Genomic DNA, 21418 nt, shown 5'->3' on the forward strand with positions numbered 1-21418 from the left:
TGATATTTTGAGCTAACGTTTAAGCTAGTATAGCAGTTAACGTTTTAAGACAACAAAGCAGCTAATTGCGAAACTTTCAAAGCTGGCAGAGCTGCTAGTCTAATATTCGCCTTAATTTATATATGTATAGAGGTATTATATGTCGTATTACACATAATGGGGAAACTGTATGCTCCATGTGACAGATAAGTAAGAAGAAAACCGAAATAAAATGCTAATTTAAGTTACCGGAAAGCCGACCATGGGTTGGATGGTTTCATGTCACATATGTAAATACCAGAGATGTGAGTCACCGGTCCGATTCCTGGCCGGAACGTACCATCTGCCGCAGGTCATTGGCTCGCTGTTACCACTATAAATAATGGAATAACGTCCCAAAACAGTCTTAAAAATAAATAAATAAATAAAATGCATATTCAGATGCAGTGTATGTACTCAAATATCAAGAAGTCTACACAATCTGCATAACATTTCATAAGTTAGAATGACCACGATGTTTGTATAATTTACTTTTTATATGTATGATATAAAAATAATCTGAATAATCACTCAAATTTGGGATGGTTGTTCTACTTGCCACTTGTAATTCGATACTTAAGGTTATGGAAAAAGGAACTTTTGTATCACCACTAACAATAGCTTAAAATATGTGCTTCTTCTACTTCTGTGTACATACTCTTTCCCTCAACCAAGACCAGCCTGCCATCCTGAATTTACTGTTGCCCAAGATTTAAATTACAGAGAAACCTTTAACCTCAGAGTCTCATTTTTGCTTTATAATTTCTTTGTTAATTGAAAACTACAGTAACAAGCAAAGCCAAACAAACAAACAAACAAACCAGAATTTAAACCAAGATAGTGGTATATGAAGACAAGTTAGCAACCACTTCACATAAACCTTTCGCCCAGGACAGGGTAGGTTTTGAATATATTTGGCGTGCAAATCATACACTACAGACCTTTGAACTTCATAATCTCAGGACACAGGGAAAATACAATTTCATGACAAGATGAGCAATAAACCTTAAAAAGCAAAAGAAAATGTGCTATGGCACCCTTTAGGTTAACTAAACCATGCAGAGGTACAGATTAATAATAATTAAAAAAAACACCATACTTCAATTCAACCTTTATTATCTTGTTCTTTCCTGCTTTAAATTAATTTCCTCTCCTTTTTTTGTAACATCTGAAATAAATGAAAACATCCTCAACAGGAGTGATAATAAAGACTGACTTAATTTAAACTGATACATAATAACAAAAGGAAACACAGTAAAACATAACAGGTAATGTCTTTAACGTGTCTGTAAAACACTGTTCCAGCTCAGCTTGGTATGGTAGGATGTGGCATTTTAACAGAAATGCCTTCAGTTGGTTGCTTCGTTTTTAAAAACAAAATATCATTCTCTTATTGCATTTGACAGAAAAAAAATACAAACAGGAACAAAATGCTGCTAAAAAACACAACTTAAGAGACATATGTAATAGTGCCAATGTTTTTGAACTTTTTAGCTATCACAATATCCAGACAGTCAAGCACGCAAACATGTGTATACATCCACACATTCTTTCTCTCAAATGCAAGCTGTCAGATTAACATCTATTCACTTCCCTGACTGAAGCAGATAAGTGTTCAGAAGCAAGCATACAGACACACACGCATATGCAGATACACACAAACATTTCTCATGAATCTCTCATGGACAAGGAAAAAAAAAAAAAACATTCAACATAGTAGCAATAACACAGACACTCCCGATATCATTGTCACCATCTTCATCACATCCTCCTCCATTCGGTCATAACTGTCAACACTCCTTTCATGCACACACAGGCAGGCAGGAGGGCACCTTGTACAGCGAGTAAATAAGTGATCATAGTCATCATTACATCATGACAATATAGAATAACCAACTTGATTTCTCGAGTAAGAAAAAATACAATAGCGAGGTCAGTGTTTGAAGGGCAAAAAAAAGGACATCTCTGAATTTCCACGTAGTTTCACACATTTTCTCTTTTCTTTTAAAACAAAAAGAATGATAAACAACCAACGTACATCGACAGGGAGATACAATTTTGCTTGTCCAATATAAGAGCAGTGTGTAACTGATGAGAAGGTGTAATGCTGCTGACATGGAGGGTGGACGGCCGCTGGGTGTTAGCCAAGGCCACTGCTGTTGTAACATTTAATCGTCCTGTAAGGTCTGTGGAGTTGTTGTGTTGTAGCTCTGTTTCAAAAATGGAGGGATTTGTGGAGGATGTGTCAACAACAAATCCAGAGGCATATAGTGCAAGTTTGGCTAATGTTGTTTTTGTTTTGATTTTTTTTTTTTGTCTGTTTGTTTTTCACCCTGGGTCCCATAGTGATGGCATATTTCCACCAAGGTAGACGTGTCAGTACCTACTAAAAAGACTCCTTTTCCGCAACGTTGCTGATCATCCATTTGACTCAGTAGTGTGGCGCTGTCCCAAATTTTCTACAAATTCCTTCCCTCCAGATCCTTCTCACTCTCAAGCTTCCAAAAAGAACTCAGAAGTACACCAGCCAGGTCTACGAGGGCTCAGTCTGCAAGTTTGAATTTTGATATTCGACCATTAAATAGTAATACAAAAGAAAAAAAAAAGTGGCACACTAAAAACAGCAATAGCTAAACTTGTTGACATGTACGACTCTGGCTGAGCCTGTCTACAGTGCATGCCTGAGTGATTGGGTCTCTGAATGCAGATGGTGGGATTTGGAGTAAAAAGACAAAGAGCTATCCAGTTAAGTCCTAAAGAGTTTAATGGATTTCACCTTTTTCCCCTGGTTCAAGTTTTACTGTTGTCTTCATTTAAAGTTAAGCGGTTTCATGTGAATGTGTGACAATAATGTGTGCATGTAGCTTGTGTTGACTGTTGAGTGTCTCTGTGTTAGATGACCAGTGTAGCTTTATTTCACGTCATCTCTACGTGTAAATAAAAGCAGAGTGTGACATATGTATTACAACATAGGTGTAAAATGTGTGTGTCTGTCAGTCGGCCCCTCAGATGGAGTCGGCCCCCCCGCCCAGCAGGTCCCCTGGCAGCAGTGAGGCAGGGCTGCCCATCTGGTGACGATCCTCGAGTGGTGGAGAACCCCAGAGGCTACTGCCAGGATACCCCGTCCCACTCATACCGCCCATTCCCCCCCACAGACCCTGCCTTCCGGTCTCCACGCCTCCGACCCCACCCACTCCGGTTCCGTTGCTGCCCCACTGAGTGAAGACGCCCAGTCCGGGGCCTTGGGTGGCAGTCTGGTCCGATGAGCTGCCTGTGCTGTCCAGACTTTGCCACCCGGAGCTGGAAGACCCGGCTCCTGCGTTTCCTGCTCCTCCGGCTGTGGAGACTCCTTCTACTCCACCTCCCGTGCTGTTGGCTCCTGCTCCACCTCTCTCACAGCTCCCTCCATTACCATTAGCCCCGACTGTAGAGGTTGCTGAAGGCCCGGAGCCTGTGGAGCTGGCTGTAGTTCCTGCGCTCCCTGCTCCTCCTGCCTGGGAATGTGCAATGTAGCGAGCCACATCCTCTTCACTCATAAACTCTGCCAAGATGGTGGTATTTCCAAGAACACACCTGGGGAAAAACAAAAACTGTTAGCCACTCTTAACCCTTTAAGCTTCAGTGTACCGCCGGCGGTACACCTACTAATTTGCATAGGAATTTCAGGAATGTCCGACGGGTGCAAACGCGATTATACAAACACTATACACCGATGGAAAGCTTAGATTCTCATGAATCCGCCGGTATAAACCACTTTCAGATGCGATTACCACAGCGGGTGAGAAAAACACATTTGTCCGACAAAAACAAATATTCATCCATCCGTTCTCTATACACGGCTTCAAAGCACACAGCGCGACTCACATTTCCGGGTTTATTATTACACACAAAAAAAAGATTCCACAAAAAACGGCTATAATCCAACCTTTTACATCAGATGACACAAGCCAGGAAACTATTTTGTCCAAAACATGTCCTGAAGTCGGTATAAAATCCCCGAATCGGTCGTTTTCAAGGAAATGCACCTCCCGATGCGCGTCCAATATTCCCTGTATTTTTCGTAATTTTTTTTATTTAAAAATAGAATATTAGCGATTTTTTGTACTGAAAACGGCTGGAATTGACTGAAGCTTAAAGGGTTAAATGACTTACGGGATTCAAAACTTTAGTTTGAGGCTTAATTTTTTGTTTCTATACAAAAACACAATTAACATGTAGCTACAGACTGTAATAGATCAACATGAACAATTATTTAACATTTAACTTTATATTGTTAAAACATGTAACATGAAAAAAAAATGTTGTACAGTTTTCAGTCAATTTCAAGAGATACTGGTTGTTAAGACACAATAAGAAGAAAATTGGCACCAGACTTGACACGAGGTTTTGAGCCAGACGATTCCTTTCTCGAGCCTTTAACTCTAAGGGGGACTAATTTCCTGCCTCTGGTTGAGGCCAGGAAAGAGTCTAATACTTAACCCCATAAACTGGACAATCGTCAAATAAACAAAGAGGATGTGCTCGTGAGCTTTAGATTTGCCGGTAGACAGATTATGTTATGTTTATAGAAAGCCGGGCATACAGTTTACCCCCAGTTCAGATCTTTATGCTAAGCTAAGCATCTATGTAACGCATTTCGTATATAGACAAGAGTTGCATTCTACAGATGTGATCAAAACAGCCTGGGTCTTACATGTGGAGTGCACTCTGGGCCTTGGCTGCCTCCTGTTTGGAACCGTAGCGAATCAGAGCAGTGCCCTGGGTCAGGCCAAGGTGAAAGGTCAGCAAGGGACCATGCTGCATGCAGATGGTTCTCAGAGTGGAGCCATCAATCTGAAGGAGTATACAAAATGGATGACAATTAACATAGAAGAGTGATGGGCTAACACGAGAAACTCAGACCACTGTTTTCAAACAATCATTTTTTTTTCAAGCATAAAGTGACATTAAATAAGCCAGGATGGTGGTATAAAAATAGTGACGAATGCTAGATTTTTACAAAACAACCATCTTTTTAAAATATATATTTACTCTAATCTTTTATACACAATTTGCAGTAGTTGTTCTGTAGAATGTGTCTGTGTGTACCTGTGGTGTAAGGTTGCTGAGCACCAACCAGCAGCTTTCCCGAGAGCTGCCATCACTCCAGGTCGAGCCTGCACAGAGAGAGCAAACAGAGAAAAAGAACCTGAGTGAGAGTTTTCCACATTCCCTGTAAACACAATCCCACTCTGTTTTTCCCCTTGGCTTCTCAAACATAACTGATGAAAAACTTCACCTGCTGGTTTAAGAGAGGCTTGTTTTTTCCCCCCAAATCAAATATAGATGGACTCTTAAGTTCAAAATAATGCTTTGTTGTATCTCAGCAATCCTCGCCAGTAGTTCTATCTCCCGTGTTCTTTTAAACCAGCTAAATATTTCAACAAGTACTGTGCTTGAAAGAGCAAAACAGAATAACTCTGGAACTGAAACAACATGAAAAATTTGTCAGAACATTACCAGTGGTGCTTGAGCCACTGCCCCAGGCCCTGCCAGCCAGTCGAGGGGCTCCTCCAGACCAAGGGGAAGGCGATGGCTGCTTTTGACTGGCGAGGCCTGGAGGTAGGCGGGATAACTGGGTCTGGCTGCTGCCACGGCTGGCTTTCCAAGACTTGTGTCCTATGGGCTCTGGGGGCCAGCTGGGCTTGTAGTAAGTGTACTTTGCTGTGAGGAGAAAGAAAGGATAAAGACGAGACAGAAATGTTAAAATAAATGTTGACCATTTGATTAATTTAACTATTATCTCATGAAATTGCAATCTTCCATGCCAGGAGCATTGCATACTCTGCATTTTCTCCTTGTTTACCATGTATTACAAAAGAAATGCACTATTCCAGCAAACTACAATCTGCAGCCTTATTTTAGTGGTTATGCATACTGTCTAGCTTTAATGGCAAACTTGCCACAGGTCTGCAAAATCAAAATAATTATGAACTGTATTGTATTGTTTCAGTGAGTGATTTGTTGGTTAATTATTATGACAATAACTGACAATTTGAGCGAGCAAAGACAAGTCAAATTTTGAATGCAAATTCTGTCACTGAGTCATATACTACACATCCAAATGGCCCTCATTAATAGGCAAACATTTCATTGCTTAAAAATCAAAACGAAGACATCAGGACTGAAATGGCATATAAAGAAATCTGAATTGGTGCCTCATAGTTGTATGCCTCTGCCAATCAGCCAGGTTGCATTTGACATCTATGCCCTTCTAGGTTCATATAATATATGTAGTGTAGAATTTGAAGGAGCATAACGAAAGATATGAAAGTGTATAAAACTGATTTTGACAGAACACAAATTTGTAGCCCCACAGCAGAAAACGCTTCAATTCCAAATGTTGTAAAAAAGCTACAAATTTTAAAACATGGATGCTTTATACACATTTAGGGCCAGTTTACACGACAACACTTTTAGGATAAAATGCAAACGTTTTGTTGGGTTGCGGTCTCCTGTTTACACAAAAACGGCATTGTAAACGACCTATAACGGAAATTTTTGAATACGGCCTCCAGAGTGGAATTTTTCTCAAATGCAATAGCTGCCATCGCCGTGTGAACGAGTGGCCAGAGTTTACAGTGCGAACGCTGACGTCACGTTCTTCTTTGTGCATTCGCAAGTTGCCATGTGCGAACGGGACGACAACAGTAACAATGGTGGACTACCGTGTTGGGCTTGTGTTGCTGAGTCAAAAGAATTTACTGAATCTCCTTCAGCAAAATGTGCATTTGTTGCGCCATTACGGCAATCAGTTAAGACGCATTTAATGTATACTCCAGATAATCAGCCCACCTCTACATCGGCGGTTATACTTCTTCTGGTCTGTACAGGAACAGATAGTGGTGCCTCTACAAAGTTACATTGCTAACTACCAGCCTATCATGCATACTACAGTGTTTTTGGTCCTTCCAGTGTTCAGATTTTTTTGATTTCACTGTCATGTAAATTCAACATGGCAAAGGAAATACTTGCGCGTTTACGGGTGAAACGTTGTGTAAACAGGGCCATAACCGCACAGAAGATCTATACTCTCACTAGTTTCAAAGCATGTACCCAAAAACTAGTGTAACAATTCAGTTTCTGACCAAATTTAATATTTGATCACTATCTTCTGTCTCTCCCGTCTGTTCTTGAGCTATGGTGTTGAATAATGGTGAGAAACTTGTTTTTATAGGAACATAAAGACGACACAGTGAAGCTGATCTTTGACAAATTTAGTCATAAATAGCAGATAAGTTCTTTTGGCCTTGTGAGGTCACAGTATCCATTGGGCACTAAAATCTAATCAGTTCATCAATGAGTCCAAGTTGACTTAATTATGTTCCTAAAATATTGCATTCATGAGAATGGGACAGACAGGCAACCCCAAAATCATACTGCCTCTGGCCAAAGCTGTCTCTAGCATGGAGGCATAAATAGAGAAATCACGTAAAAGCTACAAACCAGCCCCAAAAAAGGCAATGTATATTTGCGCGTGGCTACCTGAGTTGTGTGCGTTGTTGAGGGGACTGTCTGAGGCACTGTAGGGCCAGGCACCAGGTGAAGGCAGCAAGGTGTTGAGGGGAGGGGTGGAATCTGCAAAATAAAATTAAAAAAAGATACCGAGCGTCAATCAATGACTGACTAAAAACTATCCCAACAAACACAATCCATATTTTGTTTATTGGCTAAAATACCTCTTGTGTAGCAATTCAAACTGACACAAGAGCTGACATTACACCTTTTTAATGTCAAATTCTTTAATTCATATGTGATGGAAACATAATCACACTTCGGAAAACAAAAATATGTGGCATGAAAAGAAATGGTACACGAAGGCAAACTATAAAATAACGAGGCCTACTAACCACCTGATTGCAGTATTACGGCAATGTCATGACCCACACGCTTACCAGTATTGTCTTGTAACAACTGGTGCTCTGTATCATTGAGACCAGGGGACACTGTGTTCCCCATCATGCTCCCTGGGGTCATGAAAGGGTCAGACTCAGGATCAGCACGGTCAATTCCCTTCCACGGCACACCAGGCTGGAACTCTGCCAAAAACAAACACATGAGGTCTGTTAAAGTCAGTTCTTAAACATAAGAGTGCATCAGAGGAAACATGGGATGACAACAGACACCCTGAAACTCAATTAACACTTAAATAGTAGAAACACCAGAGATAATAAATGTAAGTTTCCTAGGAAGACAGAACCTATTTCTGTATTGCTTAACAACTAAATCATGAACCAAAATATTGTTTTTCTTCTTCTTTTAAACGCTCCATTATCATCACGTTAACTACAAATTGTCACTAACCAGGGGGCCAGCTCGGTGTGTTGGTTGGCTTGGCACCCATCTTGTTGCCTGGGGTGCGATGCCAGTTGTCACCCAGCCCATCTCCAACCATCATGTCGTACTGGGAGTAGGGCGAGCCTCCCGGCATCTTTATGGGGGTGACAGGACCTGGGAGGTAGTCAGAGGGTGATGGTAATGTGAGCTATTTTATTGAATACCAGATGGGTTCACCCATCGACTTCACATCTAATCCCATTAACGTTCTCTGCCTTAACACCTTCACATTCCAGGTCTCATCAAACAGAACTGTCGCATACATAAAAATTCAAAAAACATTTCACCATTTTTGTGGAACGGATTTTCTGGTGAGGAAGTATCTGGAGAACAGTGTCCTTCCATCATCCATTTAAAACGGGACTGCTGACTCCCGAGGTCCTTCATGGGTCCAGGCCCCCCCACCACAGAGCCACCCAGGTCCAGACCAGGTAGGTTCACCCCAGAACCAAACCCTGCTCAGAGGAAGAGACAGAGAGAATAATTTATCTAGTAAAATAAAACCTCCTGTGCAGTTAAACAAAACAGCAGCGTACCCTATATTTATTTCAAAGTGAAAAATGTGTGAACGTGCTAAACTGATTGTATCATGCACATCACACTGGCAGAAGTGAGTCAACAGTTTATAAACAACCACTCACCAGAGTACGGTCCAAGATTTTTCTGGTGCAGGTCAGCCACAGATCCTGCCAGGCTTGGGTGGGGCAGTGGATCAGTCCCAGGCAGTTTGGGTCCCCCTCCACCACCTCCACCAAGGTGGGAGGGGGAAAGTTTGGAGCTGCCGCCGAGACCCCCACCCTGCTGTTGCTGCCTCTGCTGTTGGAGCACCGCCATTATCCTGGCCAGCTGAGGTGACATAACAAAAAACAAGAGTTATCAGCTAAAGGAGAGAGGACGAAATAAATAAGGCGTCAGTTTGTAATGTATGTGTGTGTGTGTGTGTGTGTGTGTGTGTGTGTGTGTGTGTGTGTGTGTGTGTGTGTGTGTGTGTGTGTGTGTGTGTGTGTGTGTGTGTGTGTGTGTGTGTACCTGTTGAGGGTCAGCCTGCTGCCGCACGTTTGGTGTGAACTTCCTCTGGTTTTGCAGTAGCTGCTGTTGCTGTTGCTGTGGCTGCTGCTGCTGCTGGAGGAGGAGCTGGCAAGCCTGAGCGAACACAGGCCGAACAGTAACGAGTTCAAAAGGAGGAGTGAGACAGCCAAGGGAAAAAAAAAAAACAAAACAAAACTACGCACTACATTTTTGCAGGTCTTGCACAACATTTTTCAAGGCTTGCACAGACAAACCCAGAGTGAATGCTTTAGCTCCTTTGGAATGTAATTATCATCATCTAAATATTTAGTGAGGTAGAGCTTGAAAAAAAAAAAAAACATTTCACATACAGTGTTACATAATCAATGTTAGGGAGTTTTGTGCAACGTGTTTGTGTGTATCCCTGCCACTGCAACAATATCTCAAGGATATTTCACTGTGTCTGGGTCTTCATTTATTTCCATTTTAACAATTTGATCTGAATTCACGGATTTTCTTTGTGTTCGGCTGAAACTTTGCCAACTTTGTCACTACACAAGAAAGTTAGTGAACAATTATGAGAAAATGAGATTCCTTTAAATCTGTTCTTACAGTGTCTAGACAGACATTTACAGGAAACCAAACCTTTGTATAAAAAGGTACACATTTATTTTTCATTATTTCAAAACCTGCTAAGAAGTACAAACGACCAAATGACAGTGTATGTCTTTTTCTGTTCAGCAGACCTGTGCTGGAACCCTGCAGTAGATTTCAGAGATGTTTTAGTGATGCAACTCACCAGCTGAAACTGGATGTGAGGTGGGTAGATGCTGCTGAGCATGGCAATATGCTGGGGGGACAGCTGCGGAGGGAACACACCTCCCCCGACTCCTGCCACTCCTCCCACGCCACCAACACCCCCCACGCTCCCGCTGGGAGGGGGCATCTGCTTCAGCACAGAGCCTGGCACCTGGAGACAGACACAACGGCAGGCAGGCACACCTGTTACCACAGAAACGCTTCACTGCTGTAACCATTAGCAACTACATTAGTTTTAGCTTCTTTGCGATTAACATTGACTCTCTTACATGTTCTCATTAGCTGGTGTTAACAAGTGACTCGACACAAGTGTAAGAATGGAAATGATTGATTTCCTGGATAAGACATGCATTTCACTTTGTAATCTTTAGATGAAGCGGAGAAACATGCTCAACATCCTGGACAATGATTAAAACATTCTACAGACCGCACTAGTGACTAATAGGCTCCACATACACAGCCAGCAGACTGCGCTGCATAAGCTCATAAGAATCAAACAATCCCACATTATGTCAGAAAGTTAAAAGCACACTCTGTGAAGTACAAATACAGTGGATATCATGGATGCATTGTGTTGATTAGTGCTGCACGATAAATGTAATGGAAATGTCAGCCAAGTCTGTGCACAACATGACACCACTGTCTATATTCTCCTAAAGACAAAAAGATGCATCACTCTGTGACATCGCTGTACAATCAGAGTGTTGCTGGAGTTCCAACAGTATGATGTCTTTCCTAATAAAAATAAAAATAGTTCACGTCAGAAATCTCCCAGTTATAATCTTACTTACGTCAGATCAGTAAATTAAGTGTATCGACTTTTAGTTGGTAGTAAGCCAGTGGGGCTGTTATTTCAGTGTGTAAATATGATATCTTCCGCCACTGTGAATGCAGTGTATTTATTTTTACAATGCAAACTGAGAACTTGGCTCAAACATTTTTGTTGATAAATTGAAGGATGAGGTGTGTCGTTTTTGTATTGATCCTAGTTTAAGTTTCTATTTTTGAGTTGAGGACAAATATTTCAATTTTCAGTTACTTCCGCATTATCACTGATTATCAGACTCTTAAGACCACAGCTATATTATATCACAATCTCAACCACAGTGTTTTCCACAATAATTAAAATATCATTTTTTAACCAAATTGGGCTTTCTTAGTGTTGATCCCTTGTTGGAGCCATTTTAAAAGTAAATGTCTCAATTTTGTTTTACTAAAGGTTTTCACTTTAAAGTCAAGTATTTTAGAAGAAGGCAACAGTGACTGATGATTAGGCTTGGGCGGTATTACGATAATACCGTATACTGCCGGTGTTTAAAAATAGCAGCGGTATCAGTTCCAATACAGTCATGAAAAAAATGCGATGCTCTTATACAGGAGATAAGTGTTATGAGATTGTGTGGCTCCGTTATGAGAGAGGGAGAGAGAGCAGCGTGTGTGTGAGAGGAGGAGAGCGAGATGTCTGAGCGACCCTGAATGCAGCGCGAGCGAGGAAGACGACAGTCGGTTCTGGGAGGAAGAGAGAAGAGGTGTGTAGCTGCTGGGTTAGCGCGACGGTATGGTTCAGCCGCTGTTAATTTACAATAAAGGCTGCAGTATTCTTCAATAAGGCCGGGCTCCTGTGTCTTTGCCGTCTACGACTGCTGAGGAAGTGAAGGGGGTTAACCCCGAAGTAACAACAGTAACTTCGGCCCTGGAGAACTGTCCTCTCCTGGGCTTCCTGACCACGGTCGGGAGCTGAGCAGGAAAGGTTAACATAAGGATTAAATATTAAATAAAAGTAATTTAATGCCTAAAATTGATTCTATGTCCAGTAGCACTTATGTGTGGTTGAATTTTCAGTTTTACTTAAACAGTTATGTTTTAGCCTACTTTTAGAGACTTTCCATAGTTTATGAACGTGACATCGTCACGTGACAGCGCGGAGGAGAGAGAGAGAGAGAGAGAGAGAGAGCGAGAGGGGGGAGGAGATGGCTGATCCCACACGGAGTGACTTGGTGTCAAAAAAGAACACAACTTGTGTAGTTTGGGAGTATTTCGGGTTCCAGGCAAACGAGAAAGGAGAGCCGGTAAATACTGATGAAGCAATTTGTAAATTTTCCAATCAAAAGGTGATCACGAGAGATGGAAACACCTCTAACCTAATCAAGCACCCACTCACTGCTGCAAGTATTCAATTTCCGAACGTGAAGGCACAAGCCAGTAACAGTAATAGTCACGGTAATACCGTATACCCCGGTAAAATGTGAAGGAAGTTTGACAGTATCAAAATTTGGATACTGCCCAAACCTACTGATGATAACTAGAAAGGCTACCACAGAAATTTCCTTTTGTATTTATATGACATGACAATCCATGCATATACTATTTTTGTAAATGCTAAATGTGAAACCTATCAGCACCGAAGAACACAGATCAACAGAGTAAAAGCAACAGTTCCAGTACCTGAGGTGACAGGAACTGATGAGGCACTTGCGCTCGTATCCCTGGGGACTGGTTTATGGGTGGGATACTTGGCTGATGTCTTGATTGGGCCATTCCTCCACTACTGCCAAAGATACTGTGACCACCCTGTGATCAAAAACGAGAAATTACACGTTAGATGACCCGTGACAGTGGAGACCCATACAGGAAAAACACAGCTGATTAAGCAGAACATGACATCAAACTGGATGAAAGAAAACTGGGTCTATTTGTGATTATCTAAGAACTACAAGAGCCTAATGCAAAGACAGTAGGACAGAAACAAGAGGAGTGAGTATCTTACTTGTCTAAAGGGGATAGAGTGGTTGAAGAGGGAATGGGGCTTGTAGACAGTGGGTGGTGAGTACAGAGAGCTAGGACCCTCCTCCCCAAGGCACCCATCCTGATTGATCAAAGGTAAGGTCTGTCACGGTGACAGCCAGGGGAAGACCAATTTGAGAGGTGATGAAAGGTGTAGGGGAAGATTGAGAAGAGGAGAAATGGGGCAGACGAAGGAGGTGAGAAGAAAAGGTAGAATCACAGGAAGAAAGAAATAGTGATAAAGGACAAAACGTTATCTAGACACAGGAAAGGCATAAAGGACAAAGACCAATGAGATGGTAGTGAGCATTACCTTTTCATAATAAGACCCAGCATCCCCAGGTGCTGCTTCTTTGGAGCCAGGAGGACGATAGGCCATCCCTCCTCCTCCTCTTCCTCCCTTCCTCATATCTCCATTGTAATCGTTCATTCCAATGCCTCTTTTCTCTGCCTCCATCTTCTTGTCCTGGACAGAACCAGGAGCCAGGTCGATGTTTGGGCTACTGGGGTCATCGCTCTGTCCAAAAGAAATGTCCACCACAAACATTAACCATTGGTGAGTTAAGCTTGGAGAAAAGGAAACCAGAATTGTTCAACATTTCATGCTTTGCCCTGCTACCGCAAAACTTAGGCGAGATATTTGCAGTCTTACCAGCAGACCCATGTTAGAGAACTGTCTGTTGATGGGGCTCATCCAGGAGTCTCCCCCACCAGCCTTCAGCGGACCCTAATAGACAAATACAAAGGGAGAAGGAGCAATTATTTCACAAGTTGTACAAGGGCTATCACTGAGAATACAACTCAGAGATTTATTTCTAGTTTACTACAGGGACATAACTTCATAGCACCATTTGAGTATTTCAAGATTTTGTTACTTCAGCTTCGCTATTTTCCATTTTTACAGTTGATGGGATCAAACAGTGGGTAAGAACATAAGCATTAAAAGACCCAAACATCAGGCCTTAGTGCTTGGGTAATTACCTAGTTTTTTGAGGATTTTTTCCCACCAGTAACTCACCTTGTTGCTGGGCTTCTTCCCAGTGTGACTCTGCCCCCAGCCCCCATTGCTTCCCTGTCCCCAAGAAGAGCCGCTTCCCTGGGAACCAGTGCTGTTCCACATGCCGCCTCCCTCCTCCTCATCCTCCCAGCTCGAGTGGCGTGAGGCTGCCACAGAGCTCTCTTTGTCCCCCCAGCCATCTTGCATAGACTTTGAACCTGCAGAAGACAGAGTCAGAGTTAACCCTATTATCAGATATGAAATTGACATTTATTTTATGTGTTTTAGTTAACTATTAAGCATGCTAATGTCTCAAAAGCTATGCATCATACCTCAACCTGGCACAACAATTGGAAACATCAAAATCAAAGTGTATGAATATCCTATGCATGATTTGATTTCAACCCTTTTTCCAACTGCACATGCTTTCAATTGATTTACTAACCAGATTTGATGGAGTTTGGAGAAGGGTTTCCCCAGCATGTCTTCCCTGCAGCATCGTCAGGTTCTCCCCAGCCTGTGGGGGTATCACTAGGCTTTCCCCATGCTGCTGTGCCATTATCTACTGTAGGACTAGCTGGAGAAGTGCCCCCCCAGCCTGATGGACCTGTAGACACACATGGACAGGATTATTCTTGTGTCTTTAATCATTGAGTTCTTGGCTTGCATGGCATTGCACACTGATCCAAAATCAAAACATCTTGTCTGCAAATATAGTAGCAGCCAGATTATACTGACTCACACAGAGTATATTGTGTACATATACCCTGAGCTAAGCTTAGTGGGAGCGATCACTAAAGTTACAGCACTGTTACCGACTGTTACTGCAGTTCTACATCCACAACTGCAGAGATAACAAGCAGGTGGCTGGCTGAACGACTCCTGCTCTCATGACTCAGTTGTAGCTTTGTTGTACAAAACCTCAACACTAACCTTGAACAGCTGCATCAACTTCCCATAGAGATTGCAGTTTCAGTAGTGCATTTCTGACTTGTTAATTTTTCTGTGACTTTTACAGAGTCACTAAGTGGCATTTGTTGACACGTTATTACATCTTCATCTGTCAAACAGCCAAATCAGAAAAAAAACTGTATTTCACACAAGACATTTTAAATAGAAAGCTGCTATTACACATAGCTGTAAAGGAAACCCTGGAGGTGTGAATGCACTTACTAGTTTGTTCATGCAATTTCTGAATGTACTACCGCCAAAAGTTCTCAATGAGCAATGGGATAATTAGAGTACAGAAGCGATTACAACAATAATTGTGCAAATCAAGACTTTTTCTTTGTCAGAAAAACTTAAAAATCACACTCAGTTTCTAATATCTTACCCATAGCTGAAGCTTTCCCAGGTCCATGGCCAGTGTTGAAGTCTCGGTTACCTCCAGGCCCTGCAGCCTGCCTGCTGGGTTGCTGCTGTATTGGAGGTCCCTGCGGCAACGGTGGTGGCGGCTGCTGCTGCTGCTGCTGCTGCTGTTGTTGTTGCTGCTGGGCCTGACCCTGGCCATGTGGCTGCTGGCCAGCAGGACCACTGTTCTTATCCCACAGGTTGACCGGCTTGTAGTTGTAATGGGTTGGGTCTCCCCATGCTGATGTTCCATCGTCTATCTCATTCTTCCTACATATAGACTGCGGCGAGGGTTCCTCCCAGCCGCTTGGCTCAGATCCACTTCCACCTCCTCCAGAGACACCAGGGATGGGCCCCGTGGTCCAGCCTGAGCTTTGGTTCTGGTTCTGGGCTTGAGAGATGAGTTTCCTCCCCCCGCCCCCTTGCATAGCCCCTTGGTCCAATGCTTGCTGCAGCTGTGGATGCTGATTGCGGGGCTGTGATTGTTGCTGTTGCAGTTGTGCCTGTGGGCCTGTGATGGAGCCCGACTGGCTGTTTGGCATCTGGTGCATTTTGTTTCCTCCACCCCAACTTTGATGGGGTTTGGACCCATGCCCCCTACAACACCAATCCCCCCTCCTCCGCTCCCTCCTCCCCCTGTGCCCCCTGCTCCCCAGGTCCTCCGGGGAGCACTGTCATCCCAGCTTCCCCAACCACCCACACCCGAATCCCCACCTGAGTGTCCTCCTCCATTCTTCCTCTCATCTCCCCATCCCCCTCCACTATTTGTTTTGGACTCTTGCTCTCCCCAGTCTTTACCTGCCCCAACCTTATGTTCTGATCCCCACCCACTTCCTCCTCCATTCCCACCCATTTCTTTCCACCCCCCTGTCCCTTTCTCCTCCTGACTTCCTCCCCAGCCTCCGCTCACAGGATCACCTTGTTGCCCAATATCACCCCATCCTCCTCCTTTTTCTCCCCTTTTACTGCCTCTCCAGTCCTCATTCCCCCAGCCCTTGGCCTCCTGGCCACCCCCATCCCCTAGCACTCCTCCACCCCAACCTGTAGCCTTCCCCTGCTGGCTAGGCCCTGGTATTACCCCTGACCCCATACCAGGTACAGTTGTGGTCACTTGCCCAGATTGTGAGACGCCAAGATTCCTCATGTTGGGCCCTGTAGGTGGTGGGGCTCTCCCAGACAAAGAGGCCCCACTACTGCTACTGTTACTGCTGCTCTCCCAGCCCTCTCCAGAGGATCCAGTAGACGGAACTAAGGTAGGACTGACCCCTGGACCCATAGAATCAGTGCTTAGGGTCCTAGGTCCACTAGAATACTGAGTGGGACCACCATGTGAAGATGGGAGTTTTGATGTAGCTGATGAGGACCCACCTTTACTCTGTCCTGCACTTTCCTCAACATCCCAGGCTGTGTTCTGTCGGATCTGTGTTTGGCCCCAGCCTGTGTTGGACAGGACCCGAGGGTCCAAATCAGACCTACTGAGCAGATTCTGTAAGGCAGCTTCAGCATTAGGTGCCGGCCGATGAGGACGACTGCTGTTAGGCACACTCCCACTTCTTGAATTTCCACCACTGGACGAAGATCCTCCCCGTTCTCCCTGTCCTCCTATTCCACCACCCCATTCCCCTGTTTCTCCTTCTTCTTTCTGATTGTCCCAGGCTCTGGTCATCGTGGTGGCTGTTGAGGAAGAGGAGGAAGTAGCTGGAGGGTTGCCCGCTGTGCTGCCTCCACTACTGCTGCTGTTACTGCTGCAGGCTCCACCCATTCCCTCACCTCCAGGATTAGGTCCACCAATACCAGGAGGGCTTCCACCCCAATCACTACCAGAAACCCCTCTTTCCCCTCCTACTCCTGATAACCCCCACCCTCCCTGAGATACCCCGGTGGTTTGACTGCTGTTTCCCCCATTTCCAGCACTGCCCCAAGCATTAACCCCACTTGTGGAACTCGGATATCCCCAACCCGAGGTCCCATTATCTCCTTCTGCTGCTCTGAATCCCCCTGTGCCACCTCCTCCGCTCTCCCATCCATCAGTCCTTGAGGCACCCGTTTTTGAGTTAGCTGCAGGGTAAGAAGACTGGCCTCTCCATGAGGAGGCAAGGCTGTGGTCTCCCACACTAATCCCACCTCCTCCACCATGGTCCATTCCACCCCCAATCCCTTCCCCCCCTGCAATTTTTGGTCCCGCTGATTCACTGTCCCACTTTCCCCCTCCCATCTCTCTGTCTCTGGATTGCATTTGGTGAAGTTGGTGCTGATGGGCGCTTGATTGATTCACAGATAAAGATGGGTGACCCCCCAGCACCCCGACTGCCCCACCTCCCAGCCCCAGGGAAGCAGAGTTGTTGGCAGACCCTCCAGGGCCCTGGTGATGGAAAGAAGACAGACCTCCTTCCCCTGCAGCAGCGGGGCCATCCTGCTGCACCAGGGCAGGCCAGGCCGAAGGGTTGGCATTTGGACTGAAATTGGCACCTGTAATCCCACTGCTGCCATCAACGGGGCCACTGGCATCATGACTCCCTGGCACAGTGGGGGCTTTGGAAAGTAAGGAGGACTGTTGTAGCAGAGGCCCAGCTGCAGCTACTGCGTTACCTCCTCCAAGAGGACCCTGGGAGGCAGCCGTCCCCCACGCCACACTGTTGGACGACTGCATACATTCACTGGGCAAAGAGAACGAGGAAGTGGGTGAGGATTGGTTGCCAGAGGCACTGATGCTATTCACAGGCATTCCGTTGTTGCCGCTGCCCCCTCCATCACTGCCAGCGATACTAGGCCACTCCTCTAGGTCGTTGCCATCAACAATCACCTTCTCCCTGCCCTGAGAGGAGGCCTGGCTGCCTGAGCTTGCCCCCCACATGGAATTTGCATAATTAGAAGTAGTAGTAGAAGCAGCAACTGATGATGAGGTGAGGGCCAATGAGGAGGCAGTTGGGCCAGAATCTGCAAAAGCAAATGCCAAGAAAGTGAAACTCAAATTTGTGAAACTCAGATTTAATGTTAAAGTTCAATAATAATAATTATGTTTTGTTCAAGGACACTTCAACACAACAAGAGAGCCTCGAGATTAAACTGTCCACCCTGTGACTAGTGGACAACTCTACAAATTAAGACTCCCTACCACATACCTGAGACAGCAGCCATGTTTGCATTGGGGCCATCCCCTCCTCCCCCACCTCCCAGCAGCATGGAGGACAGTGGCGGCTGACCCCTCTTCAGTAGCACTTTATGGTCCTGCTGGCAGCGGAATCGTGGCGGCACTTCTCTCGGCATGTAGCGTGGTGGCTGCTGAGGCGCCTGAGTTCCGCCTCCGTTACTTGTACTGCCGGTTCCAGCAGCACTGGGGCCGCCAGCGGTGGAGGAAGAACTGGTGGTGGAGGTGGGCTGTCCGTTGGCCACTGCCAGGCGCTTGGCATTGTTGCCGCCCTGTGACGGGGTGGCAGCACTGCCAGGGCCTGAGGTGGCTGGGGATGGGGAGGCAGAGGGGGTGGGTCCAGGGCTGGGGGAGGCAGAGCTGCTCTGAGTGGCAGAAGACTGGGCAGAAGCCGGCTTGGTCAAGTCTGGCACTACAGGAAGGGCAAGGCAGTGACAGAAAGGGAGGGGATGAAATCAGCATCAGGTGGCCAAGTTAAAAGAACAGCAATTATTTTCTGTTAATGGAGTACATAATGCTAATGTTAGGAAGAATTTCCTGATGCATCAGCTTTGAGTTATTGTGTGTTGCTCTTTTATCGTTTCAAGAAACAACACCACATGCATTTTTGCAAAAGACAAATGGCAATTTTAACAACAGCATCAAGTATCACCCAGTATCATGTGCGAGAGAAATTATGATGCCAGAGTGATTGTAATGCTATATATCAGTATATTGGACTTGTTCTGCTGGTGAATGACAGATGGTGCAACCCTGCACAAGTTATCATCAAAGAACAGACCTGAAGTAGGTATACTGAACTGTTAACAGTTGGTCTGAGATCATACTATCTGCCACGGGAGTTCACTGTAATCGTCGTCTAGATTCCTCCTACTGCACACACTGAGACTAGAGAGACCAGGTCGACCATGTCCTCCCACCCTCCTCCTCCAACCGAAGCTTCTCTTCAACCCAAATTTCTACCTTCATCCTCTCAAACTTGCCCCTCCCCTACCAGCTCTGGGACCTCTGTCAGCTCAGTCCCACTTCACCTCACTCCTCCTTCTCTGCGGTGTGTTGTGTATGTTAACATGCTGCTGTTAAATGTATTTCCAATTAAGGATCAATAAAGTATATATTCTATTCTATTACTATCCAAAACAATCTGGAAAAGAATGATGAAGGAAGCATATCAAAGATGTAACATCTAAAAGATTTTGATTATTGTGAAAAAGTTCATTTTTGTAATTGAATTGTAAAATCTAAACTTTTAAGTATTCTATACATCTAAATTACCATTTCCATTACTATGCTTCACTACAGCACTCTGTGAACACGCAGCCATTTCTTCAATGACTAGACTTATAGATATTCAGTATTTATACTGCTCGACTAGTAATATACTCAAACTCAAAATTAAATATTCTAAAACGTTGAGATGTTTTATCATTTTTGATCTGCAGGCCATAGTTACCTAAATTAAAATGGAATAATTCTTGAAACATTTTGCATTACATGTAATGAGGCTAGAATACAATACATTTTCATTTTCTTAAATAACTGATGGAAAAACATGTTACCTTTCTTTTAACTTAACTATTCTACTTTTTTGAGATGCATCTGAATACCTAACTATATAAACATTGATCATTTTGCAGCTGCTTACCTTTGTTTTTTTGCTCTGTAACCTAAAACAAACAGGAAACATAACAGTTACTATAGAATCCCTTAAAAGAAATATTGTATAATCTTAACTCATCTCCAAATAACTGCACAGTCACAAAAAAAGTTGAAATATCACAAGTTAGGCATCTCTCGAGAATTAAGATGCTGTAAGCTACATGTATTCACATCCAAGAATCATTCAACCCTGCATACTGTGCCACAACACAAAACGGCATTAAATTTTGAGTGTATTTCTGGAATATTAATGAAGAGACATAATCCACTGACAAGATTAACACGCTCACCTTCTGAGAGGCTTCCCTTTTCCTTTTTTCTTCTTTTTCCTTTTCTTGTCTTCCATGAACTACTGCTCCTGTCCTGATACTCCTCTTTTCTAAACAAAAAATAAAGATATGACAAATTGTAATCACACATTCACCATTTCAAAACCAGCAATTGCAATTGTATAATCTATGCCTTTTAACTGTAATGCAAATCCTGTCTCGGTGAAAGGATTCACAGTTAACAGTGACTGAAGTAAAAAATAAAAAGTAAACGACAACATCACAGGTGCTACATGGCCATGAAAGTGTCCAATGGACAAGTGGATGAAGCAACCATCTGGTGCTAGAGCTCAGACTGTCCCTGAACATGTGGGTGACAAACAGTAATTATCCATATCATAAGCATGCAGAATACAGTAAGTTGCTCCTATTCAGAGGTTCAATTTAGATGGTTTATATGAGGTCTGAATGATTATGCCAGCCAAGTCATCTTGTTTATAGACTGAATCTGCAGGTGGGTATAGAAACCACAGCAAATGAATAACTCGAGTTTGTGTGTGAGCAAATTTTCATAATTAGTGTTTTTAACAGTTTTCAAGCACAAAACATGCAACTTAAGAAAAGCAATGAAAGCACGGTTAGCAAGATTCCCAGTGGAGGAGTACAGAGCAGGCTGAGAGGGACAAACTTAACTGGCATATTGTCAAATGAAGTCATCAATAATGTCTCAGGTTTTAAACATTAAGGACATTTATATTAATGAATAGTAAGGTATTACAATGTTTCATACATATGCATGCATTCACTGTTCATGTAACACAGCATTACTGTGCTAATGGAGATATGCTGTCATTTCACATTAATGTAACGTGGTAAATAGAGCTAAGTATGTAAAAAATAAAACATATTGTGATTATTTTTGATAGCTACTCCAATGATACGACTCACAATTTTAGTGGCAACCGAAATGTATACCTTTCCTTCTTTCTA

At 43.8% G+C, this 21418-nt stretch overlaps 1 protein-coding gene across 1 annotated transcript; it reads right to left on the reverse strand.

The window, feature by feature from the left end:
• Positions 1 to 1117: 1117 nt before the first annotated feature.
• Positions 1118 to 20534, reverse strand: tnrc6ba (trinucleotide repeat containing adaptor 6Ba). The gene is given in 23 exon segments (XM_051939978.1): positions 1118 to 3591; positions 4712 to 4851; positions 5107 to 5174; positions 5518 to 5721; positions 7543 to 7635; positions 7953 to 8096; positions 8362 to 8508; positions 8682 to 8849; positions 9036 to 9240; positions 9424 to 9537; positions 10202 to 10372; positions 12667 to 12792; positions 12989 to 13108; positions 13319 to 13522; positions 13658 to 13732; positions 14024 to 14220; positions 14448 to 14609; positions 15336 to 15932; positions 15935 to 18289; positions 18475 to 18912; positions 20146 to 20167; positions 20450 to 20481; positions 20484 to 20534. Coding segments are annotated over 23 exon segments (6372 nt in total). The 5' UTR covers positions 20506 to 20534; the 3' UTR covers positions 1118 to 3023.
• Positions 20535 to 21418: the final 884 nt, after the last annotated feature.

This window comes from Acanthochromis polyacanthus, chromosome 19 (genome assembly GCF_021347895.1).
Source record: "Acanthochromis polyacanthus isolate Apoly-LR-REF ecotype Palm Island chromosome 19, KAUST_Apoly_ChrSc, whole genome shotgun sequence".
Classification (NCBI taxonomy): Eukaryota; Metazoa; Chordata; class Actinopteri; family Pomacentridae; genus Acanthochromis; species Acanthochromis polyacanthus.